Source organism: Equus przewalskii, chromosome 5, assembly GCF_037783145.1.
Source record: "Equus przewalskii isolate Varuska chromosome 5, EquPr2, whole genome shotgun sequence".
Classification (NCBI taxonomy): domain Eukaryota; kingdom Metazoa; phylum Chordata; class Mammalia; order Perissodactyla; family Equidae; genus Equus; species Equus przewalskii.
In genome coordinates, this window is record NC_091835.1 from 43,257,331 (window position 1) to 43,284,760 (window position 27,430).

The 27,430-nt window shown below is 37.2% G+C and overlaps 1 protein-coding gene across 3 annotated transcripts in view; it reads right to left on the bottom strand.

The window, feature by feature from the left end:
- Positions 1 to 27,430, bottom strand: part of GUCY2C (guanylate cyclase 2C) — a 157,253-nt gene that overhangs the window by 35,519 nt on the left and 94,304 nt on the right. For all 3 annotated transcript variants that reach the window (XM_070619176.1, XM_070619177.1, XM_070619175.1), the window contains 5 exons: positions 26,144 to 26,240; positions 23,960 to 24,077; positions 23,265 to 23,400; positions 7,427 to 7,512; positions 4,941 to 5,052 (listed from right to left, as the gene is read on the bottom strand). In XM_070619176.1, the coding sequence (XP_070475277.1) occupies positions 4,941 to 5,052; positions 7,427 to 7,512; positions 23,265 to 23,400; positions 23,960 to 24,077; positions 26,144 to 26,240 (549 nt within the window). The remainder of the gene's footprint in view (positions 1 to 4,940; positions 5,053 to 7,426; positions 7,513 to 23,264; positions 23,401 to 23,959; positions 24,078 to 26,143; positions 26,241 to 27,430) is intronic.

The window sequence follows — 27,430 nt, forward strand, 5'->3', positions numbered from 1 at the left end:
ACACAAATTGAAAGAGAAGTAAGTATACATGGAATATTAAATGACAGAGTTGCCCACTGGTCCTTCCCAAGCTCTGCTGGGTCACTGAGGGAAGTCAATGGAGACTGTAAGGAATTTCATTTATTAGAAAACTAGTACGTGGGTGGAGTTGTGTAGATGAAGTAACCTGAGACACTCACAGAAGAGTAAGTGGAATCCAGGAAAACGTGGATCCAACCCAAGGAAACATTGAAGCAGAGTCTGAGTATGCAGAGGAATAAGCCTAGATTGAGAAGGACAACAACAGTAATAAAAGTGTACAAGAAAGTCATGGTTCATATAGGCCACAGAGAGTCCCTGTTAGAATAGGAAGCTAGTTGGTTCAAGGAGAAAAAATGGAATGGATTCCAAGCAACAGACAGAGTGTGTAAGAGGCTGGAAGATAACAGAAATATGGTGAGGAAGACATGTTTCTTCTTGCAGCAAAAATAAAAGAGACCCCATCAGAAACTCTAGGGAAAATTGTTCGAGGAAGCCATAGTCTAAAAATGAAACAAAGTGGGACCGACTGGTGGTATAGTTAAGTTTGTACACTCTGCTTTTGTGGCCTGAGGTTCATGGGTTCGGATCCCAGGTGCGGACCTACATACCACTCATTAAGCTATGCTGTGGTGGCGTCGCACTTACGAAATAGAGGAAGATTGGCAAAAGATGTTAGCTCAGGGCCAATCTTCCTCCCAAAAATAAAAATAAAAATAAAAAAATAGAAATGAAACAAAGTAAAATTTGGCCTGATTTTGAGAATTTGGAATTTTGTCTTTAAAGGCCGTCTTTTTGTGTGTGTGTATGGCACAAGGGGGAGACATTGGAGCTACATAGAAAGAAATATCATTACAGCATGCTATTTGGCTTTACATAAATAGTAATAATAATGAAAATGTTCACTATTTTCAACATACAGAATCAACTTATAGGTAAATGACAGAGGGCTTCATTATGGTTCCCAAAGAAATATTATCAACCCTGACAAATTAAAGAAAAATACAGGAGAATTTAGGATGTGGGAAGGAGGTAGAAGGAAGGATAGTGACACTAACATCTTCATCTTACAAAGTTGGGAAGCAAGAAGTTTTATGTATAGCTGACAGAACAACTCATGCATATTAATTAAAATGACAAAGGCATCCAATAAACGTATTGAGGAAAAAGTGTCCAAATGTTAAAATACACAAATAAGTCCATATTAAAAATTTCTTTTGTGCCATTAGACTTATCTTATGTCACACATATTTTTAAACTGTTTTCATTTCATCACATTATGTCCTTCTAATGAACTAACCGTTTTTTCTGAGGGAGAGGGTTGAGCTCAGGGTTAATACTGCAGGAACTTTCTCTAAGGGCTGACTTTGAAGGATTTACGCTTTCCTAACATATGACTTTGCCTCTGGTTGTTATCTTGTTTTCTGCTAAGGGGAAACTTTTAACAGTGACAATGTGAGTGCTGGATTTCTATTCTCATCAGGGCACAAATAAATTAATACCTTGGAGTTGGATTTGCATTATGGACACATATGACTGGTGAAGTCTGTTCATTACTATAATCACCATTTCTATTACCACCACCACCAATGCCGCTACCATCACTCTGATACCCCAACCCCATGCAAAAACAAAAGGGAGCATGAGAAATACAATTTCAATGGTGCAGGTGATTCTACTCACCAGTACTAAAATTACACATCCCCTAGACTAGAGTATGCGTGGGAGGGAGTATGGGGACCTCCTATCTGCTGGGTCCTCAGCCCACCTCGATTCCTATCTGCTTCCCACAATGTGGACATCTCACTGCATTAAATATAATTATAATATTTAAATATACTATATACTATTTAAATACAGAATTTTTATTTTAACCTACTTTTTAATTTGCTTTGTTAGATAAGTCACAGTATCACATTAGTTCTAAGGTTAAGATGCTGCCGCCTTTTCATGGATGTTGTGGCTATCACATTCTATTTAACTTGATCTACAATGAATGTAGATTGAGTTTATAACCCCAAGGTCATAGGACATGATAGTTGGAAAAAATGCCTTGGGATCAGTTAACAAATCTGATTTAACAGAGGAAGATACTCATACTTAGGGAAGAGAAATAAAGTGACTGAAATTAACACTGTATAGATTAGTGCTGACTAGGAACATAACCATCATTATCTCATATTGTGTGTCCGTCTGTCTGTCCTTCCTTCCAAGGCAGTGTTTTGGGGCAAGGAGATATAAATAAAGAATGGACCCTACACTTACATAGTGTATGGTATTAAAAGATGTGTAAACAAATTAGTGTGATATAAGTACTATGCTGGAAGTCTGGCAGGATAAGGGCAAGAACAATAATCTCCTGAGATGCTAAGAAAAAGCTTAGGAAAGGTGAGATTCAAGTTAAATATTGGGGATGAGCAGTTGTTTACCGGTTGTACAGAGCAGTGATAAATTTTAGTAGAGGGCGTAGCATCAATAAAGACACAGGGGTATGAAGTTGCAAGATGCTTTCTTTAAGGAAGTAGAAGGAAATGGAGAGAGTGGGCAAGAGATTTCAAGTAAGATGAAAAATAAGGCTGGAGACATAGGAAGATAGCAGACATTTTGTGCTATAAGTCGTCATTTGGACTTCATTCTGTAGGTAAAGTGGAGCTGCCAAATGAAGTGTCAGAAGCAATTCAGTAACATGACTGAATTCGTGCCGCCATTCTGGTGGCCGTGTTGGTTGGATTGGAAGTGGACAGGGGGCAGGACTGAGGCAGGAAGTCAGTTGGATGTTATCGTAACCCAGAAGGCAGATGATGAAGGCTTGGGTGAGGAACAGGAACCAAATCTGCGCTGTCCATTCCTGGGTCCCAGATGCTTAGAACATGCCTGGCATTGAGTCTTTATGGAATGAAGGAAAAGATATTTCATTCATGCATGGTGTAATGTCCAGATGAAACATTCTGCTGCTTAGTTGGCAGTTGTGTACACAGATAAAAAGACCAGACATGAATATCTTATTTGTGTACCATTTGGAAGATTGAGTTAATTTATTTGTAAAGTTTAAAACTAAACGTAGTAACAAGTAATGAAAAGCTCTGGCTAACTGAATTTTCTAGTTAACTGAGGATGAAGTGAATTTGCCCAGGATGATGCACTGTCCCTGTCGTACATAATATGAATTCTGGATGTGATTTCTTTTCGGTAAATAATGAGAACTCTCTCAAAAATTTCTTTTTGAGTAGTTTATCACTTTACAAATCACAGACCTTCTATTCCATTACCAAAATATCTAAAACCTCTTAAAGAAATACATTAAAAAAATCTAAACACAACGTCATCACTGAAAGTGATAATTAAGGAGAAAGAAAAACAATTTCAATTCAAAAAGTCATGAAAAGAAGTAGGGAGTTGCAGAAACCCATGAGAAAAGAGATATATTTCAGAAGTCAAGTTTGATTCAAAACCTACGAAGCTTGAAGATGGTTCTAGAGACAATAAAAAAAACTTGCTAAAGAAAAGAAATCAACTTTAAAAAGCAAGATAACAGTAAATCTGAAGTCAGCTCAGGATTGATTATTATTTAGAAAAATGGGCTCTCAACTTCCCACCTCCCTCTTTGCTTTAGCCAATGGTTCATACCTATTGGATTAAAACACAGGGATCATTTTCAACCAAATTTGACTCATGGAACTGAAGAGGACTAGAAACATAGCTATGGCTTTAACACAAGCAAACCCACTGAACCAGAACTGTTCTCTTTAAGTCACATCAACCTTTCAGACCGTTTCTGGCTGTGGGGGGGGGCTGGGATAGAACTATTTCTAGTTTATAATTTTTAATATTTTAAAATATTTAAAAAAATGGTAAATTAATACAGTAATTATGGAAAATTTGGAAAATTAAGAGAAATATAAAAAAGAAAGAAAATTCTTCTAGGATCCTATTACGCAAAGCCTATCACTGTTAACATTTTAGGATATTTTTTAGGACATCTTATTTCTATAAATTATTTTAAAAAGTTAGAGTCTCATCAAATAAAAAGCTGTATTTTTCTGTTACTTTACATCGTAAGTTTTCACGTCATTTAAAATTTTTTGTAAATAAGTATTTCTAATTGGTTGCATGATACTCCAATTATGAATATATCATAATTTTCTAAGTCATTTCACTAATGGTATTACCACTTTTTTTTCATCTTTAGGTGTAAATATTTGTCCAAATTTAAACTTTTTTCCTAAAAATAGATTACTAATCTGAATTACTTTTCATTGTGATAAGCCTTGGCCAAGTCAGTCATGGACAGACTGTCCTGAGACCTGCTTGCCCAGGAGATACCTGGCTGGCCCTGTCTAGTGATGGCCAACGTTAGATAGTTGCATTGCAACTTGTACAGGTGAAGGCCTGGTCCTGTTAGGGCTTTCCATGACATGATAGGACCTCATCTTAAGTAGGTGAGTAACCATCCTTATAAACCAAGAAATATGTCCTATGAGAGAATGGGGGAGACTTTAGAGGCCCTTCTCACCGACCACCTCTCAGCCTGCTGTCATCGAGTATTCTTTGCTGAAATACTTACTCTTTGAGTTTATTCCAGTAAAATGTAAATGGAATAAGAATATATGTCTCTGTGTTCATTTTGCCCGTCAAACCTGGCTTTCTATAGGATAGTTTATGTCAAATGGTAGCTAGGACACATAGTAAAGATCGGTAGAGCTAAATTAGAACAAGAATATTTTCAGTGTTTAATCGGAATTATAATATCATTCATTGTGCAGGGAAGTAGAGTCTAGACTTACAACCCTGGCAAATCTAACTCAGACAATAAACAAAACAAAACAAAGCAAAAAACACAGGCTAACTGAATAAACCACAGAATTTGCTCTCTTTACGAGAAAAACCATTTCAGGACAAGAAAATTCACTAAGGATACTTACCCTGGCCTGGAATATCATTAGGAAGCTTATGGTTCTTCCACATGAATGTGGGGCTCATATCTACTGGTTTAGTTCCATTTATGTGGGTGTCATAGGTCAAAAGAACCTTGTACTGTGCCAGGGCATGGAAAAGAAGGATGAACAAAAAAAGACATTTTAGAACGACTTCTGATGAGATCGACTGTCCTGCCCGATGACATTTGTATTTCATAGTAACGCTTCTCAGTGAAACAAGGTAATTGTTAACCAGCCAGGAGCTTGTTAGGATCCACTTATTGGTTTACAGCATGAACACGGATTTAAGGTCCATGTGGGTCAATTCGTTTTCTGTTTCTTCATGACCCTACGAGCAACCCTGCCCAACATAGATTCTTTGGGTCGTTAGAGAACTAGTTCGTCTTTCGTTTTACAAGTGTTAAAACAGAGGCCAAGAGAAATTAGATAGCCAGCTCCACATCACATGACAGTGAGCACCACTGTTTGCCACAATATTAAGTTGCTGTTGAAAATGATGTCTTGAGAAAATGCATGTCAGATAAAATCCATCATCCATTTTGATACTTGTCAAGGGGCACCGAAATAATTCTACATTTCCTAAATTCTGTCAATTTCATAATTTTTGAATCTCTTCTATCCTTTTGCTCTCACACGCTTTCTTAAACACAATGCTAACTAGGTTTGTAAAATAAAAGGTTTCTTTTTCAAGTAATCTGCCAATGGGAATATTAATATATCCTTAAATCACTGCTGCATATATTGAATCAGCTTTGTTAGAGACATCTGAAAATGACCATCCTTCTAAATTTGCCACCATTCTCTCAGGACATTCTGTACAAAAATTTTACATTCTCAAAAGTGTGTTCAACTTGAAAGCAGAATGTACAATTGCATATAGTGAGGATAGGAAATATTCTATGTATTGGGGTATGGCACATTAAATCTCTATTGAGACCTACTCTGGGTATAGAATAATGTATCTATAGCTTTATATTTTGAGGATTAACCCCTGATCTCCCCATATATACATATTACATAGCACAATTGATGTCATTAAATAATTGAAATATTCAACTAGATTTGCCTTCAGAGAGAGTAAGTGCACAGAACAACATTTTTCATTTTGAAGAGGAGATATGAGGCTGACAGGATCTCACAATATATATCCATCTCTCTCCAAGGGAGGCAAAGGCATCATCCCAGGTGCAAATAACTTAGAGAGGAGCGATCTTTGTAGCTACTACCAGTCACCGATTCAGCGGATCTTATTTTAAGGTATTCACATGGAATGTATGCAAAATATAGCATTATATTAAAGGTTCAAGATAGTAACTAAAAACTATGGATTACCTTTCGGAAATGCTGCCCTTGAATTTCTGGTTTAACTTTCTCAATCTGGACATCTTTTCTCTAGTTTGCCACATTTTCCATTACAAATATCTTTCACCAAGCTAGGTCAATATGTACACGCAATATACGACTTAAGTATGTCATAATGCTCACACTGAAAAACTACGTGACAAAATGAATACTTTTTCTCTTAGATTCCTAGTTATGTCAGGACAAAATGTCTTAAAGAAAAAGCTCTCTACTGACCATTTGGTTTGCTGGAACAGTGGCTTTCTTAATTCGCGATGGGCACAATTTGGGGTGACATAAAGACAGGTATTTTGTTTTTATATTAAATGATAATCAGCCATGAACTATGTGCCACATGAGAAGCTAAGCACTGGAGACATGGAGAGGTAATACCCACTCCCTTTAAAGAACCTACTATGTAGGTGAGGAGAAAAGACATATTTAAAAGCATAACATTACAGGACTGTTTATATGTGCCAGAGGGATTACACAATTGATGATTTTCATGAGAGGTCAGATGGAGAGAATAGGAAATGTTTCATTTACTTTTTTTTTTTTTTGAAAGATTAGCTCTGAACTAACATCCACTGCCAATCCTCCTCTTTTTGCAGAGGAAGACTGGCCCTGAGCTAACATCTGTGCCCATCTTGCTCCACTTTATGTGGGACACCTGCTACAGCATGGCTTGCTAAGCGGTGCATAGGCCTGCACTCGGGATCTGAATCAGCAAACCCCGGGCAGCCAAAGCGGAATGTGTGAAATTAACTGCTGTGCCACCAGGCTGGCCCAAGTTTCATTTAAATTTTTAGCTGTGGAAATGCATAAACAATTCTTAGGCGAGAACTGTCATCCCCTCATTGGTATCCCATCAATAGTCTAGTCTTTATATCAACGTATTCTGGGTGAGTATTTTTTATACAGTAAATAGAGTGGATGTTCTGAAGAAGTTCTATGGGACAAAATGATTAAGGAGTACTACCCTAAGTGGGGCATAATCGTGAACCTGAAATAAGCCACCTTCTAGATTCTAAACATAACTTCTCTAATGCCTTTACTGTTGCTTGCTTTCCAAGTTATCCCTCCTCACTCAGTCACTTCACCCCAAGTTCCTGAGAAGAAATAAGACATACTTTGTTGGTCTCCACAGAGGTATACAGAAGCATCATAGTATTGTCAATGTCCCCACAGTCGTCCAAAGTCACAGGACCCGTATACCCTAGGACAAAATCAGGAAGAATTAGAGGCCATTATTGACTTTTTGACTGAAAGACCAGTTAAATCATGACAAAAGACATAAAATAAGTTCAAATTGCTCCATGTTACTGAAAAATTGTTGACTGATCTGAGGGCATGATGAATGATCTGATCAGAGGGCATCTGGATGGTTCTGGCTCTGAGATCTCTGGGGGGTATTTTTATGAGAAATGTTATTTAGTTGAAAGGAAAAATCTTTTTCATTGCATTTAGGATGGCCCTAAATGTAACCAGTCAATAGAGTCCTTCTGATTATTAGTGCCAAATTTTTGCTAAGAATATTTACCAAACTAATAGCACAGTGTGTAGGTTGCTGCACACTCTAATTTGGACTTTAAGAAGATCAAAATCCCTTCACTATCACTTATTGGCTTAAGATGTGGAGAAAATTACTTGAACTCTCTGAATCTCAGTTTTCTCATCTATGAAATAATAGCAGTATAGGATGAACCTGTGAAATGGCTGTTTATGTAAAAAAAAAGGATCAAATATCAGCAATTTCACATGGTTCAACATAATAGCTAATATTTATTTTGTGTTTACTATACCAGGCTCTGTGCTAAGGGCTTTATATTCATTTATCATTTTATTCTTCCTGACTCTGATACAGAAACTATTATTATCTCCATTTTATTGGTGAAAAACTGAGGTCAGAGATATTAAATAACTTGCTCCAGTTTGTACATCTAGTAGGTGGCTAAATTAGGACATGAACACATGTCTTCTGCTCTAAGTCTATGTTAGTGGCTGTTAAGATGCTTGACTATTATCATGGAGGTGATAAAATTAATTAAGAATGCATATAGAAAGATTCTGGGAAGGTGGGAAAACAGGAAGCACTGGAAATCTGTCTCCTCACATAGATGACAATTGGACTGGCAGAATCTGTCTGATGCAACTGTTTTGTAACTCTGAAGTCTATTGAAGGCTTGAAACTTCCAGGGGAAGGTTTAGATGGTAAATTGTGATTAATTTCAGTCCATTTCAGCAGTTAGCACAGTAGGAGCCACCCATTCCCACCCACCCCTCAGAGCTATGGCAGACAGCTGTGCACATGATCCTGGAGCAGCTTGCACGCAACTTGTGGGAGCCAGGGTGAGCAAAAAAAGAAGATGGCAGCATAGGCAGACTCCGAATTCACCTCCTCTCACAGACACAACAAATTTACAACCTTTAACTGAAAACTGGATAAAAAGAACCCCCGCAACTAGGGACAGTCCCAACTGAGGTGGAAAAGGAAGAAGTTCCTTTCTGGAGAGAAAAAAACCACTTTTGCAAACCATGGCAGTTCATGGCTGGCCAGGAGCAATCCTAAGGTACTCAGCCTTCCCTAGAGAAGTGGAGGACCTGAGCAGGGGAGTGTTACCACTATAAGCATCCTTTGGACTCAGTACAACCGAGACAAGTGTCATAATGTCTGGCTTTTCTGGTTACTAACAACAATGGGAATAGCCTCATAAAAGCTGTCAGACATAAGAGGAAAAAAGCTGTTCTCATAAATAGCCCCTACACAAATTCACTCATTTCAGAAAGCAACCTAAAATCACCAGAAAGAAAAGTGCACAGTCCTTTGGTGAAAAGAAACTCACCTGATAGGCTCTGGGTGCATTTCAGTGATAGGTGAGACATCTCCAGGGACTGAGACATTGGCAGCAGCCATTCCTGTGACCTAGTACAGGCATGCTGACACAGATGCTGGCAAACACCATTGGAGTTCTTCCCCTGGGCTGTTAGCTCAGGGTCTGCCCCACCCAATAGAGCACTGATTTAATCCAGCTCAGCAAGGGCAGGTAGCCTGCCCTATGGACTGGCCTTACCCAACAGCAAGCCCTTGGGCAACTTGTGACCCTGTAGAGTCTGGGTGCCTGGATCCTCTGGAGCCAGGCGAGTGAGTCTGCTTCTGCATGGCAGGGCACGTACAAGGAGCAGGTGGAGTGTGTGGGGCATTGGTAGAGAGTGTGGGGCCTCTGCAGTGGGGCAACCAGGTCTGCTTCAGGGAGTCAGGGTGCATGCACAGGGGAGGACTGTGTTGATGTGCATGTGGCCCTGTAGGTGGTGGGGCTTGTCATCTGCAGAAGACTTGTGCTTCTTAAACAGCCACATAGGGGATGAGACCCATCTTCCAAAGCCTGAAACAATTGGAGCTCCCATGCCTGGGGCCAGATACACTCAGCTGAAATCCTAAGAAAGCTGACAAAAGCAATTGTAAGCCCATGAGCCTAGCAACCAGCCATGTTGGGGGCTTACTCACTTGATGGAAAAACTGCAACAGGAAAGTGATATTAGACCTTGTAGCCAATTGTGCTGGGGCTCCCCACACCCAATAAAGTGACTGAAGCATCCATAGCAGCCATACACAGCTGAACCAGCCAAGGGGACAGACTAGCCTCCCTGGGCACCTGCAGTAAGAGCAACCCTGCCACAACAGAAGGACACATGTAGCCCATACAAGGGTCACTCCTAGAACACATGGAACTGGTGATGAGAGGGAAGCACACTACTGGGCCTCATAAGATCAGCTTTTCAAGATCAGGAGACATACTTGACTCACCTAATACATAGATATAAGCACAGAAAGAGAGGCAAAATGAGGAGGCAAAGGAATACATTCCAAGTAAGGGAAAAGAACAAAACCCCAGAAAAAGAATTAAATGCAACAGAAATAAACAATCTGCCTGACAAAGAGTTCAAGCAAAAAGTCATAAGGATGCTCAGTGATCTTGGGAGAAGAATGGATGAACTCAGTGAGAAAGTCAACACAGAACTGGAAAATATAAAAAAGAACTAATCAGAAATGAAGGATACGATACTGGAAATGAAAAATTCACTAGGGAGACTCAATAGCAGAGTAGATGATACAGAAGAATGGATCAGCGAGCTGGACAAAAGTCTAGTGGAAATCACTCAAGCTGAACAGATAAAAGAAAAAAAATTAAAAAGAACAAGAACAGTCTAAGGGACCTCTGGGACAACATCAAGCACACTAACATTCATATTATGGGTGTCCCAGAAGGAGAAGAGAGAGACAAGGGCTGAGAATCAATCTGAAGAAATAATAGCTGAAAACATTCCAAATCTAAGGAAGGAAACAGACACCCAGGTACAAGAAGCATAGAGAACACCAAACAAGATAAACCCAAAGAGGCCCACACCAAGAGACATTATAATTAAAATGTCAAGAATTAAAGATAGAGAGAATCCTAAAAGCCACAAGAGAAAGTAAAGAAATTACATGCAAAGGAAACCCCATAAGGCTGTCAGCTGACTTCTCAGCAGAAACCTTACAGGCTAGAAGGGAATGGCATGATATATTTAAAGTGCTGGAAGAAGAAAACCTGCTGCCCAGAATACTCTACCCATTCAGAATGGAAGGAGAAATAAAGAGTTTCCAAGACAAGCAAAAATTAAAGGAGTTTATCACCAAGAAAACCGTCTTACAAGAAATGCTAAATGGACTTATTTAAGTGGGAAAGAAAAGACCACAAATAGGAATAAGAAAATTATCAAAAAAAAAAAAGCAATAAAATCACTGGTAAAGGCAAAAATACAGTAGAGGTAGCTGATCAACCACCTATGAAGATAATATGAAGGTCAAAAGACAAAAGTACTAAAATTACCTATTTCCATGATAAGAGGGTAACAGATACACACACACACACACAAAAAGGTTGGATATGATATTGAAAATATAAAATGTGGGAGGAGGGGAGTAAAAGAGTAGAGATTTTAGAAAGATGTCAAACTAAAGAGACCATCAACTTAATATAGACTGTTATATAGGTAGGTTATTATATATGAACCTCATGGTAATCACAAATCCGAAACCTATAATATATACACAAAAAATTAAAGAAAGGAACCCAAACATAATACTAAAGAAAGCCATCAAACCAGAAGGGAAGAGAGCAAGAGAAGAAAGGAACAGAGAAGAACTACTAAAACACACAGAAAAAAAGTAACAAAATGGCAATAAGTACATACTTATCAATAGCTACTTTAAATGTCAATGGACAAAATGATCCAAACAAATGTCATAGGGTGGCAAATTGTATAAAAATAAAGACCCATATATATGCTGCATACAAGAGACACACTTCAGACCTAAAGACACTCACAAACTGAAACTGAAGGGATGGAAATAGATATTCCATGCAAATGGCAATGAAAAGAACTTTGGGGCAGCAATACTTACAGCAGACAAAATAGACTTTAAAACAAAAGCTATAACAAGAGGCAAAGAAGGTCACTACATAATGATAAAGGGAACAATCCAACAAGAGGATATAACACTTGTAGATATCTATGTACCCAACATAGGAGCAACTAAAAATATAAAGCAACTGTTCACAGACATAAAAGGAGAAATGGACAGTAACACAATAATAGTGGGGGACTTTAACACTCCACTTACACCAATGGGTAGATCATCCAAACAGAAGATCAATAAGGAAACATTGGCCTTAAAGGACACATTAGACCAGATGGACTTAGTAGATATATACAGAACATTCCATTCAAAAACTGCAGAATACACATTCTTTTCAAATGCACATGGATCATTCTCCAGGATTGGTCACATATTAGGCCACCAAAAAGCCTCAATAAATTTAAGCAGATTGAAATAACACCAAGCATCTTTTCTGGCCACAATAGTATGAAACTAGAAATCCACTACAGGAAGAAAATCAGAAAAGTCATAAAAATGTGGAGATTAAACAAAATGCTAATGAACAACGATTGGGTTAATGAAGAAATCAAAGGAGAAATCAAAAAATACCTGAAGACAAATGAAAATGAAAATATGACATGCCAAAATCTATGGGATACTGCAAAAGCAGTTCTAAGAGGGAAGTTTATAGCACTACAGGCCTACCTCAACAAACAAGAAAAATCTCAAATAAACCTTCTAACAGCGCACCTAACAGAACTGGAAAAAGAAGAACAGACAAAACCCAAAATCAGTAGAAGGAAGGAAATAATAAAAATCAGAGCAGAAATAAATGAAATAGAGACTAAAAAAAATAGAAAATAGAAAGAAATCAATGAAATCAACAGCTGATTCTTTGAAAAGATAAACAAAATTGACAAGCCTTTAGTTAGACTCACCAAAAAAAGAGAGAAGGGTAAAATAAATAAAATAAGAAATAAAAGAGAAGAAATCACATCAGACACCTCAGAAATACAAAAGATTATCAGAGAATACTACAAAAAGCTATACACCAACATATCAGATAATCTAGAAGAAATGGATAAATTCTTAGAATTACACAAACTTCCAAAACTGAATCAAGAAGAAATAGAGGATTCACCATTGGTCAATAGACTGATTACCGGTAAGGAGATCAAAATAGTAATCAAAATCTCCCTAAAATAGAAGTCCAGGACCAGATGGCTTCCCTGGCAAATTCTACCAAACATTCAAAGAAGACTTAATACCTATCCTTCTCAAACTCTTCCAAAAAATTGAAGAGGAGAAGAAGCTTCCTAACTCATTCAACAAAATCAACATTACTCTGATACCAAAACCAGACAAGGACAACACAAAAGAAGAAAATTACAGGGCAATATCACTGATGAACACTGATGCAAAAATCCTCAACAAAATACTAGAAAATCAAATACAACAATACATTTAAAAGATCACACACCATGATCAGCTAGGATTTATTCCAGGGATGCAGGAATGTTTCAACATCTGCAAATCAATCAATGTGATACACCAAATAACAAAATGAAGAATAAAAATCACATGATCATCTCAATAAATGCAAAGAAAGCACTTGACAAGATACAGCATCCATTTATGATAAAAACTTTGAATAAAATGGGTATAGAAGGAAAGTATCTTATCATAATAAAGGCCATATATGACAAACCCACAGCAAATATCATTCTCAATGGAGCAAAACTGAAAGCTATCCCTCTAAGAACAGGAACCAGACAAGGATGCCCACTTTCACTTCTCTTATTTAACATAATATTGGAAGTCCTAGCCAGAGCAATCAGGCAAGAAAAAGAAATAAATAGGATCCAAATTAGAAAGGAAGAAGTGAAACCGTCACTATTTGCAGATGACACGATTTTATATACAGAAAACCCTAAAGCACCCATGAAAAAGCTTTTAGAAATAATAAATGAATATGGTAAAGTTGCAGGATATAAAATGAGCATACAAAAATCAGTTGCATTTCTATACACTATCAACGAAATAGCAGAAAGAGAAATTAAGAATACAATCCCATTTACAATTGCAACAAAAAGAATAAAATGCCTGGGAGTGAACTTAACCAAAGAGGTGAAAGATCTGTACATTGAAAACTATAAAACGTTGTTGAAATAAATTGAAGAAGACACAAAGAAATGGATAGATATTCTATGCTCTTGGATTGGAAGAATTAACATCGTTAAAATGCCCATACTTCCTAAAGCAACCTACGGATTCAATGCAATCCCTATCAAATTCCATCAACATTTCTTCACTGAAATAGAACAAAGGATCTTAAAATTTATACAGAACAACAAAAGACCCCGAATAGCCAAAGGAATCTTGAGAAAAAAGAACAAAGCAGGAAGTATCACACTCCCTGATTTCAAAATATAATGCAAACCTTTAGTAACCAAAACAGCATGGTACTGGCACAAAAACAGACACACAGATCAATGGAACAGACCTGAGAGCCCAGAAATAAACTCACACATCTATGGACAGCTAATTTTCAACAAGGGAGCCAAGAACATACAATGGAAAAAGGAAAGCCTCTTCAATAAATGGTGTTGGGAAAACTGGACAGCTACATGCAAAAGAAAGACAGCAGATCATTATCTTAACCATACACAAAATTAACTCAAAATGGATTAAAGATTTGAATGTAAGACCTGAAACCATGAAGCTTCTAGAAGAAAACATAGGAAGTACATCAGTCTTAGCAGCATATTTTCAAGTACCATGTCAGACTGGGCAAGGGAAACAATAGAAAAAATAAACAAATGGGACTACATCAAACCAAAAATCTTCTGCACAGCAAAGGAAACCATCAACAAAATGAAAAGACAAACTAACAATTGGGAGAAGATATTTGCAATCCATATATCTGATAAAGGGTTAATATCCAAAATACATAAAGAACACATACATCTCAAAACAAAATAACTAAAAACTCAATTTAAAAATGGGCAAAAGATCTGAACAGACATTTCTCCAAAGAAGATATACAGATGGCCATAGGCACATGAAAATATGTTCAATGTCAGTAACTATCAGGGTAACGCAAATCAAAAGTACAATGAGATATCACCTCACTCCCATCAGAATGGCTATAATTAACAAGACAGGAAACAACAAGCATCAGAAAGGATGTGGACAGAAAGGAACTCTCATATGCTGCTGGTGGGAGTGCAAACTTGTATAGCCACAATGGGAAATAGTATGGATATTCCTCAGAAAATTAAGAATAGAAATACCATACAATCCAGCTATGTATATTGCTGGGTATTTATCCAAAGAACATGGAAACGTGAATGCATAAAGATACATGCACTCCTATGTTCATTGCAGCATTATTCACAATAGCCAAGACTTGCAGGCAACCTAGGTGTCTATCAAGGGACAAATGGATAAAGAAGATGTGGTATATATACACAATGGAATACTACTCAGCCATAAGAAATGATGAAATCTGGCCATTTGTGACAACATAGATGGGCCTTGAGGATATTATACTAAGCAAAATAAGTCAGAGGGAGAAAGTCAAATACCATATGATCTCACTCATAAATAGAAGATTAGAAAAACAACAATCAATCACATAGAGACAGAGACTGGATTGGTGGTTACCAGAGGGGAAAGGGGAAGGTGGAGGGTGAAAGGGGTGATTAAGCATGTATGTGTGGTGATGGATTGTAATCAGTCTTTGGGTGGTGAACATGATGTAATCTACACAGAAAAATTTATATAATGTTATAAACCAATGTTACCTCAATAGAAAAAAAAAAAAAGAAAATGAACAGGTAAGAAGAAAAAAAAGAACTCTGTCTTCCAAATATTGGAGATCTGTGTTCTGATTCCTGGTTATGATCACAGAGGTGCAAACAAAGAGGTGGCGGCCATTGTTGTTGCACCAATCTCCATTCTTGCAAGGCCCTCCCCCTCTGCTGAGATGACATTTGAAGATGTAAAGGGTTGGTAACACTTCCAACCCCTTCACTGTTCTTTTTTTTCCCTTTGAGAGCCAGACATTGAAGACTAGGATATTCAAGCAATTGCACACATGGGAGAAACTAGAAAGTCACCGCACATGCCCAGGGGAAGGCAGAGGCTCAGAAAAGACCTGAGAAGACCTTAAATTTACACCTCAGGCAGGCTGATCCTCAGCAGAGACACAGCCTACAACAATAAAAACAAAAACAAAATCTAGCAAACCCTGTGGAATGGGGAATTCTCTCCATTCCCCACGTGATTCCTGGAAATACTACATTAGATTCAAACACCCAGTTTTCAACAAACAATCACAAGGCTTACAGAGAAACAGGAAAGTATGGTCCATTCAGAAAAAATAGAATAAAATAAACCAACAGAAACTGTCCCTGAAAAAGACCTGATGGTGGATCAAGTTGACAAAAGCTTTAAAACAACTGTCTTAAAGATGCTCAAAGAACTAAAGGAAGACATGGATAAAGTCAAGAAAATTACATATGAACAAAATGGAAATATCAATAAAGAGACAGAAAATCTTAAAAAGGAACCAAAAAGAAATTCTAGAATTGAAAGGTACAATAACAAAATGAAAAAATTCACTAGAGGGATTCAAAGGCAGATTGAGCAGGCAGAAGAAACAATCAGCAAACTTGAAGTTAGGACAATGGAAAATATGTCTGAGAAACAGAAAGAGAAAAAGATTAAAGAAAAGTGAACAGAGCCTAAGGACCTGTGGGACACCATCAAGTAGACCAAGGAAGCATTGTGGAAGTCCCAGAGGACAAGAGAGAGAGGGAGAGGGAGAGGTAGAGAAAATATTTGAAGAAATAATGGCCAAAAACTTCCTGAATTTGATGAAATACATGAATATAAACATCCAAGAAGCTCAATAAACTCCAAGTAGGATGAATTAAATAGATTTCCACTGACACACATAATAATCAAAATGTCAAAAGACAAAGACAAAGAATTTTGAAAACAGCAAGAGGAAAGTGATTTGCCACCTACAAGAGGTACTCAATAAGATTATGAGCAGATTTCTCATTAGAAACTTTGAAAGCTGGAAGACAGTGGGCTGATTATTCAAAATGCTAAAAGAAAAAAACTGCCAACCAAGAATCCTTTGTCTGAAAAAGCTGTTCTTCAAAAGTGAGGGGAAAGTAAGACATTCCAAGATAAACAAGAACAGAAGTAGTTTGTTACCACTAGACCTGCCTTGCAAGAAATGCTCAAGGGAGTCCTGCCAGTTGAAATGAAAGGACACTAGACAGTAACTTGAAGCCATATGAAGAAATAAAGATCTCAGCAAAGGTAAATATGTGGGCAATTATAAAGTCTATTTTATAATTATAAAATTTATAAAATATTTTCTAAAATCATAAGATCATTTTAACAATGGTACATAACTCCACTTTTTGTTTTCTGCATGATTTAAAAGATTGATACAGTAAAAAATTATTAGCCTAAAAGCTAGTATCATTGTAACTTTGGTTTGGAACTCCACATTTTGTTTTTGAACATCTTGTACATTGTGTGTCCAAAAACTTAAACTAATGTATAAGACATAATTTCATAACATCAACATCTGAAAGGGGTGGGGATGGAGCTATGAAAGGAGCACGTTTTTGTATGTTGTTGAAGTTAAGATGGTAAAAATTAAATTGTGTTATAACTTTAGGATGTTAACTGTAATCCCCATAGTAACCACAAAGAAAATAGCTAAAGAATATACACAAAAAAATGAGAAAAATTTTAACATTTCACTACCGATAAATCAATTAACCCCCCAAAGAGACTGCAATGTAGGAAATCAGGGACAACAAAGCTATAAGGCATATAGAAAACAAATAGCAAAGCAACAGAACTAAATCATTCCTTAACAGTAATTACTTTAAATGTAAATGGATTAAATTCTCGAAGCAAAAATATAGATTGGAAAATTGGATTAAAAGATATGACCTAACTATATGATGTCTACAAGAGACTTAGGTTAGATCTAAAAATGCAAATAGATTGAAAGTGAAAAGGTGGAAAAGGGTATTCCATGCAAATAGTAACTAAAAGAGAGTAGGAGAGGCTAATACTACTAATATCAGACAAAGTAGACTTTAAATAAAAAAAGGTGACAAGAGACAAAGAAGGATATTATATATTAATAAAAGTTTCAATACAGCAAAAAGATATTACCGTTGTAAACAACTGTACACTTAAAAACAGACAACCAAAATATATAAAGCAAAAATTGACATAATTTATTGGAGAAATTGACAGTTCTGCAAAAATAATTGGGAGATTTCAATAGTCCATTTCAATAATGGATATAATAACCAGACAGAAGACAGGTAAGGAAATAGAGGGCTTGAACAACATGATAAACCAACTAGATCTAACAGACAAATACAGAACATTCTACACAAAAACAAGAAATTACACATTTTTCTCAAGTGCACATAGGACATTTTCCAGGATAGACTGTGTTTTAGGCCACAAATTAGTTTCAATAGATTTAAAAACACAGATAACATACAAAGTCTCTTCTCTGATCACAACAAAATGAAGTTAGAAGTCAATGATAGAAGAAAAACTGGAAAATTCAGGAGTTAGTGGAAATTAAACATTTAAAACAACCAATGGATCAAAGAATAAAACATGAGAGAAATTAAAAAATACTTAGAGATGAAACAAAATGAGAATACAACATACCAAAACTTATGAAACACAGTGAAAGCACTGCTAAGGAAGAAGTTTATAGCTACAAACAGTTATGTTAAAAAACAAGAAAGATCTGCGGGCTGGCCCTGTGTCCTAGTGGTTACGTTTGTGCACTCCACTTCGGTGGCCTAGGGTTCACCGGTTCGGATCCCGGATGCAGACCTAGCACAATGAGTCAAGCCATGCTGAGGTGGTGTCCCACATAACAGAGCCAGATTGACCTACAACTAGACTATACAACTGTGTACTGGGGAGCTTTGGGGAGAAGAAGAAGAAGAAAAAGAAGATTGGCAACAGGTATTAGCTCAGGTGCCAATCTTAAAAAAACACAAAAACAAAAACAAGAAAGATCTCAAAGCAACAACTTTACTTTACAACTTAAAGAACTAGAAAAAGAAGAATTAAACCCAAAGCTAGCAGAAGGAAGGAACGAACAAAGAGCAGAGATAAATGAAATAAAGGATAGAAAAACAGCACAGAAAATCAATAAAACCAAAAGTTGATTCTTTGAAAAGATCAACAAAATTGATAAACTTTTAAGTAGATGGCCTAAGAAAAGAAACACCCAAATTACTAAAATCAGTGAATGAAAGTGGGGATATTACAACCACTTCTACAGATAGAAAAAGGATTATAAGGGTGTACAATGAGAAATTCTATACCAACAAACTGAATAACCTATATGAAATGGACAAACTCCTAGAAACACAAAACTTACCAATACTAAACTACAAAGAAATAGAAAATCTGAATAAACCTATTACTAGTAAGGAGATAGAATCAGTAACCTAAAATTCTACCAGAAAAAAAAAAACAACCACCCTGGATCCAATGGCTTTACCAGTGAAGTCTACCAAACATTTAATGAATAAATAACACCAATCCTTCTCAAACTTTTCCAGAAAGCTGAAGAGGAGGAAACACTCTCAAACTCATTCTATAAGGTCAGAATTTCTCTGATACCAAAGCCAGACCATGAGACTACAAGAAAAGAAAACTACATACCAATATGCCTTATGAACATCAATGCAAATGTCCCCAACAAAGTACTAGCAAACTGAATTTAGCAGCATATTAAAAGGAATATACGCCATGACCAAGTGAGATTTATTCCTGGAATGCAAGGATGGTTCAACATATGAAAATTAATATAATATACCATATTAACAGAATGAAAGAAGAAAAACACATGATCATCTCAGGTGATGCAGAAAAACTTTTTACAAAATTCAATAGCACTCTTTCACAATAAAACACTCAATGAACTAGGACTAGAAGGAAACTGCCTCAACATAATAAAAGCTGTATGTGAAAAACCCATAGCAAACTTCATGCCCAATGGTAAAAGACTGAAAATTTTTCCTCTAGGATCAGGAACAAGGCCAGGATGACCAATTTCACCACTTCTATTCAAGACAGTACTGGAAGACTTAGCCAGAGTAACTGGACAAGGGGGGAAAAGGCATCCACATTAGAAAGGAAGAAGCAAAATTATCTCTGTTCACAGATGATATGACCTTATATGTAGAAAACTTTCTAGATTCTGCAAAAAAACTGTTAGGACTAATAAGTTATTAGTAACAATAAATGAGCTCAGCAAAGTATCAGGATACAAAGTCAACACTAAAAAATCAGTTGCATTTCTATACACTAGCAATGAACAATCAGAAAAGGAAATTGAAAATATAATTCCATTCAAAATAGCATCAAAAAGAGTAAAATACTTAGGAATTGGCGGCAGCCTGGGCTCATGGGTTCAGATCCCAGGTGTGAATACACACCACTTGTCAGCCATGCTATGGTGGTGACCCAGATATAAAGTAGAGGAAGACTGGCACAGTTGTTAGCTCAGGGCTAATCTTCCTCAAGCAAAAAAAGATGTTGGCTAAGGGCCAACATCTCAGCAGAAATAAAAAGAGTAAAATACTAAGGAATTAACCTAACCAAGGAGGTGAGAGACTTGTATAATAAAAGCTATAAAATATTTCTGAAAAACATTAAAGAAGATATAAATAAATGGAAGCACATGCCATGTTTCATATTGGAAGACTTACTATTGTTACGAAATCAATACTACCCAAAGCAATCCAATGCAGTCCCTATCAAAATCCCAATGATGTTTTTGCAGAAATAAAAAAACCCACTCTAAAATTCATATGAAGTCTCAAGGGACTCTATATAGCCAAAACACCCTGAAAAAGAACAAAGCTAGAGGACCCACATTTCTTGATTTCAAAACTTATTAAAAATTTATTTAATAAGATGAAAAATCTTATTAAAAATCTAATCAAAACAGTACGGTACTGGCAGAAAGTCAGACATACAGATCAATGGAATAGAATAGAGTGTCTAGAAATAAACCCTTGAATAAATGGTCAAATGAGTTTTGACAAGAGTGCCAAGGCTATTTTTCAAATGGGAAACAGACAGTTTTTCAACAAATGGTGATGAGAAAACTGGATATCCATATGCAAAAGAATGAAGTTGGACCCTTACCTAATACGATATACAAAAGTTAACTCAAAATACATCCATAACTTAAACGTAAGGCGTAAAACTATAAAAGCTCAGAAGAAAACACAAAGCAAAAGCTTCATGACATTGGATTTGGCAATGATTTCTTGGATATGACACAAAAGACATAGGCAACAAATGGAAAAATAGACAAATAGCACTTCATGAAAATTAAACAATTTTGTGCAACAAAGATATTACCAACAGAGTGAAAAGGGAGAATGGGAGAAAATATTTGCAAGTCATATAATCTGACAAGGGCTTAATATCCAGAATACACAGAGAACTCCTAAAACTCAACAACAGCAACAAAAAACAACCTAATTCAAAAATAAGCAAAGGTCTTGAACAGAAATTTTTTGAAGAAGATATACAAATGGCCAAGAAGCACATGAAAATGTGCTCAGTGTTAGGGAAATGCAAATCAAAATTACAGTGAGATATCACTTCACACCCATTAGGGCGGCTAATATCAAAAAAAGTGTTGGCAAGAATGTGGAGAAATTGGAACGCTTGTGCACTGTTGGTAGGAATGTAAAATGATACAGCCACTGGGGAAAACAGCGTGATGGTTCCTCAAAAAATTAAAAATAGAATTTCCATGTGATCTGGCAATTCCACTTCGGGGTATGTTCTCAAATGAATTGAAAGCAAGGTCTCAAAGTAATATTTATACACTCATGTTCATAGCAGCATTATTCACAGTAGCTAAAACATGGAAGCAACTCAAGTGTCCATTGACAGTCAAATGCATGAGCAAAATGTGGTACATACATACAATAGAATATTATTCAGCCTTAAAAAGCAAAGAAATTGTGACATATGCGACAACATGGATGGTCCTTGAGGAGATTATGCTAAGTGAAATAAAGCAAACATAAAAAGAAAAATAATCTATGATTTTGCTTAGAGTAGTCAAAATCACAAAGACGAAAAGTAGAACTGTGGTTGCCAGGGGCTAGAGGGAGAAGAGAATGGAGAGTCACTGTTTAATAGGTACAGAACTTCAGTTCTACAAGGTGAAAAGTGCTCTGGAGGTACATGGTGGTGATGGTTGCACACTGGTAAGGATGTACTTAGTGACACTAGACTATACACTTAAAAATAGTTAAGATACAAATTTTATGTTATGTGTATTTTACCGCAGTAAAAATATTGAGAAAAAAAGAGTGCACACAAAGTGGCTGGCAGAACTTGGGACAAAGGGGACAATCAATAAATGATTATCCTTCCCTCCCTCCCTCCTGCTTCTTCAGGAGGAGGAAGAGATCTCTTCCTATCATTGCCATACAGCACAGACATTGGTGCAGCCCTCAGGCTTCAGTGCTAGGCGCCTGCTGCCCTCTGAAGCCAAGAGAAGACTCACTCTGCGGGAGGATAGAGGTTTTCGAGAGTAAAGATTTAAGGCAAGTTAAAGTCAACTATCAATTGTCTTTTACTTAATATACATTAGATCTACAAGGAAATTTATTTGAAGTATCTGGATGCGATGTGGGAAACGAAAGAGGAGAGTTTCAAGAGGGGCTTGTGTCAAGGGGAATGTTGACCCATGTAGTTCAGAGGGACACGTGGTGGGAACATTTGTAGGTATTGTTATGAGAGGTTTTGGTAGTTAGAGGGGTGACATGGGTCCCAGATCCGTGAAGGCTAGAAAGGGAGATGTGGAAGGACCAAAATCAAACTGCAGATATTTCTCTTCTTGCTTGTCTCCAACCACAGGCAGGACATCACTGCCCAAAATGCCCTGTGGTGGCTTGTTCATAAATACAGGACACAGGCAACATGCTTTTTCTTTGATATCCAAAGATTCTCAAGGTCTAAAGCATAAACTGGGGTTCAGTTAATAATAGCATCCCCAAAGTGTATGCATTGATATTTGCCTCCAATTTTTTTTAAGATTGGCACCTGAGCTAACATCTATTGCCAATCTTTTTCGTTTCTTCTTCTCCCCAAAGCCCCCACATAGTTGTATATTCTAGTTGTAGGTCCTTCTGGCTCTGCTGTATGGGACACCACCTCAGCACGGCCTGACTAGCAGTGCTAGGTCTGTGCCCAGGATCCAAACCAGTGAAACCCTAGGCCACTGAAGCAGAGTGTGCAAACTAAACCACTCGGCCACGGGGCAGCCCCGTTTGCTTCCAGTTAAGTTAAAATGTATTTAGCTGTTGATCTTTCTACTGCCACAACCCCTCTTTGCTTCCTTCCTAAAGTCCATCCACAATGCCCACGTTTCTCTGGCTTTCTGTAAAATGTGCCAGGTTTGTTGATGTTGTTTGTTCTTAGGAGACTGGTACCTTCAAAAGTTAGGTTCCTGAAAGCATGAGCAAATTTAGGGGTGGTAACATCTTCTCCACTTTCAAGAAATATCTTCAGCATGTGTCCAAAAAGCAAGACTCCATCCAGGTAGGCGAGAGAAAAGTCATTTTTTGCCTGAATGAGAAAGGAAAATCTTAAAATGAGTTCCAAAAAAGAGATTCTGATCTTGAACCTAAAGCAAAACATTTTTGGGGTCAGCAGGGTAACTGGAAAGATAAGGGAATATTAGAGGAATTGTAGAGTGTTAAAGGAGACTTTTGGAAAATATTTCTTGGGCCAGGGCCCTTTATTATCCCCCTGTACACTTCTGCTTTCTCTCCAGATCAATAAACTGAGAACACTGCCTTTAGGGAAGTAAGTAAAAGCGGTTGGACTTCCTTCCTATGAGGATAAACCATATAATTTCAACCAGGAAGGACAACATACAGCATTTTCATAATTCTTTTAAGATTTTATATAGAAATAACGCTTGCTTATAGTTTAATGCTTTCACTAAAGAGTAAAAGGGAACAAGGATAGAAACAGCCCGTGCCTTTCAGCAGCCTGAATGGGGCAGGACGAGTTTTGATCGGATGATACTGTTGAACCTGCTTCGAAGACAGTTCTGATTGGGTGTTACTTCAGGCCACAGATGTCTGCCCTGGGGAACGTAGAGGTTATATATGAAGCTTACCAGTGAGAAATCCTTAAAGAAAGAGCCATTTGAGGTGGAATTTTCAGGAGGCAGTGTCAGAACAAGGACGTTTTTCATGTAGTCAGGGGCTGTGACATTGTCCGTGAAGTAGTGGTTACTGTAATAAAAAGCACAAGTTCCTCATGAAAAGTACGTTCCTCCAAAAACAGAGATGGAGCTTCTACAATTCACACAAACCATAAGATCAGCCTCGAAATAGTTTAAAACACTTTTTCTCCAGTAACCTGTAAACTTTCCACTTTCCCTGGACAGGCTTATTTTCTTCCACACCTGCTAAGATGAGTAAGAGAACTAAGCTGGCTTTGGTTAACATACACAAATGCAAAGGAAGATCAGAATACAGATGCTTCTTTGAACGAGAATTTTTGGGGCTCTGGATATGTGAGCTAATGTTTGCTTTCAAAGCTTAATGACCCTTGGTTTCTACCTGAAAACTTTCTTTTCTTCAAATGTTCATAAGAATTTAGAGATATCGGGGTATGACAGAGAGAAATTTTATGAGTTAAATTTACTTTCCAGATGATGAAACACAAGCATGAAAAGGCCAAACATTTTCTCTAACACTGTAAGCTTCTTGACATTAGCTTATTGTTCCTTGGCTCCTCAACTCCTAGACAATATTTGGCACATTGTGGACTCTCAATACTGTCTTGGATTGTGCTGCAAACATATGCTTTCTAAGCTTCCTAATCACCTGAATGTTTTAATATACAGAGAATCTAACATGTCTGAACTACTACAACGAGGCTGACCATCATTTAATACTCAAACAGTAAGTGAAACCTTCTATGTACTGAGAACTGTGTTGAATGTTTTGCTCATATTATCACATCCAATCCTAAAAACACCCCTCTAAAGTGGACATTTTTATTCTCATTTTACAAATGAGAAGATTTCATCTCAAGATACTAAGTAATACCCAAGAGTCAAATGAACCAAAAGTGTCAGAAGTGGAATTTGAAACCAAGTTATATCTAGTTCCAAATGAATCTCATGATCTTCCCAAAACATAGCCAGGTGTCCTTTGGGAATAGCGACAAAGAAATGTCAACACTTTGGCAATTGATGGAGGATTTGCTAAAAGTAAAATTATACCAAGCCGGCTACATTGAGGACTCCTTCCAGAGGGCAAAGCAGCTATTGAAAGCAGTTATCAATGTGATTGCAGGAATGAAGTGTTGCTAATTTTGCCTTCTTTCCTGTATTCTGAAACTAAAATGCTAAGTGGATTCATTAAATTATCTTCATGACCAATTAGTGATCAAATAGGACTGTGGTTCCTATGCTTTATTTGCTTTAACACTGTGAAAAGTAAATGACTAGGCAAATATGGGAAAGATGAAGTGCAGCAATAGCTTCAGGTCTGAGTACAGACAGGTAATGATTAATGATCCAGGCAGATAAGTGAAGTCATGTGATCTAGCTTGATGGGGGCAAGGGGCGCAGGTGAAACAGTGACATCTTATTTAAGCTTAGTCTGGCTCAAATATTACCTAGGCCTCGTTTGTTAAAAGGGGCTCCAGCCATATTAGAAGATGAGTGGTAAAAATAGAGGGTGTGATAAAAAGTAGTTTCTGCTCTCCAGAATTTTCTCTCCTTAGTCTCAGAGAAATACAGAGGAAAATACCACCACCCAGTGGCTATGCCACAGAGAGCAAAGAATAATTGTGTAAATCAAATTCAATTATCTGGAAGTTTCCTCTTACCAAAGACAGCTGAGGGAAAAATAATCTAGGACCAAAGGCCATTAGCAACTGAAGGCAAAGATATGGCCCACATTCTCAGAAATAATATTATTGTGATATTAGCTGATTTATCACTGCTGGAAAAAGACCTTAAAATCAGGGTGGAGACCAGGACCCTGTGTTGATCGACCATGCCTCGTGGATACAAGGACATGTGGATTTAATGGGGTTTTCATAAAACTTTTGTATTTAGACATGATAGTGATGTCAAAGGTATACATCTCTGCTAAGGCTACAATTGCTTAAATAAGAATGCCAGTGTGATGAAGAAGGAATAAAACATTGGTTAAAATGGTATCGTTATACTGAACCCATTAAGAGGCTGTGCAGAGCAAGAGAAAAGAGAATGTGTCTTCTGGAAATCCTTGGAGTATTTCCTTTCTGAAAGGAGGAGAGGTCTTCTAAATATTGTACCTACTTGAATAGATCCACTAGAATAATGACAATGTCTTCAGCCACTGCCCGGTCACCCTTGAGGGAGTGGATGACATCTGGTCTACCACACATGAGAATCACTGGAGGAGAGAGAACAAGACAAGGAGAGAAATACACAATGGTCTACACACAAACAGGGAGGGAACCAGGGACCTGAACTGAACCCAATATGTCCATGCTACGTTTATTTTTTAAGATTGACATCAATTCCTCAAATTACCCCCCTCTTTTTTTTCATTTACGGTCATAGAGTCAGAATAGAACTGCATGGGATCTTAAAAAGAATCATCTAGTCCATTCCCTTAATTGTATAGACTTAAGGAGGTTGAACCCACGATGTCAAAGGGTTAAAGAACTAGTAGATGACAGACATAGCTCTAATATTCAAGTTTATAAGTCCTAGTTCATTGCTTATTCCACTACACCAGGCTGGAATAGATACAAAAACTATTTTCATTGATACGTGAATTGCACCTCACCATTTGTAAAGTAGTTGAAAAGATATAGTATAAGTTAATGCGAGAATTTAAGCAACTTTCCTTGGGTTTTGTTTCTAGCTTCTTAACTCAGAACTCAGTCTCATTGATTTCAGTGGTAGCGTCCAAGCTGAGTCTACAAGGTCTACTCCTCATTGCAACCAGATTTCCCAAATGCATGCCTATATGTGTACGAGGAGTTGGGGGACACTTCTTTAGATCCTTTTTAAAACTATGTTGTCCAGTTGAATTGTAAACTCTCCAGTGACATGAATAATTTTATACTTTTTTCCCATATCTTGGTCAATGCTTTACAAATAGTAGCTTGTTAATATGGCAAATGCTTAATAATGACAGTAGGTGGTGATTTGAGCGCTACCAGGATATCCTGCCAAGAAACATCTTCTCTTGTAGGAAATTCCCCCAGTTGATTTCTTTGCTACTGATATGATCTTATTTGTAAAGAGAATTCTGTGGAAAGTGAAACAAATCATCTAATAACTTAGTGACGATGATTTTATCCCATCAGATTTCACACTTGGCCTGTAACTGGGAGATCACTGGGCAGGTGATTCACAGAGAGATCAAATGAAAGCAAGACAATCTTTGCTTACCTTGCTATTTTGCTTAAGGCCAGATATCAATAAATATATCCGCTTGGTCACCAGGGGATCAGAGTTCAGAATGTGTGAGGATTAGTCACAAATCCAATAATATATTGGATTGAGGTAAACTGGATTTTAACATTACCATTTCTTTTATGATGTTAATATAATTTCTCAACACTACTTTTC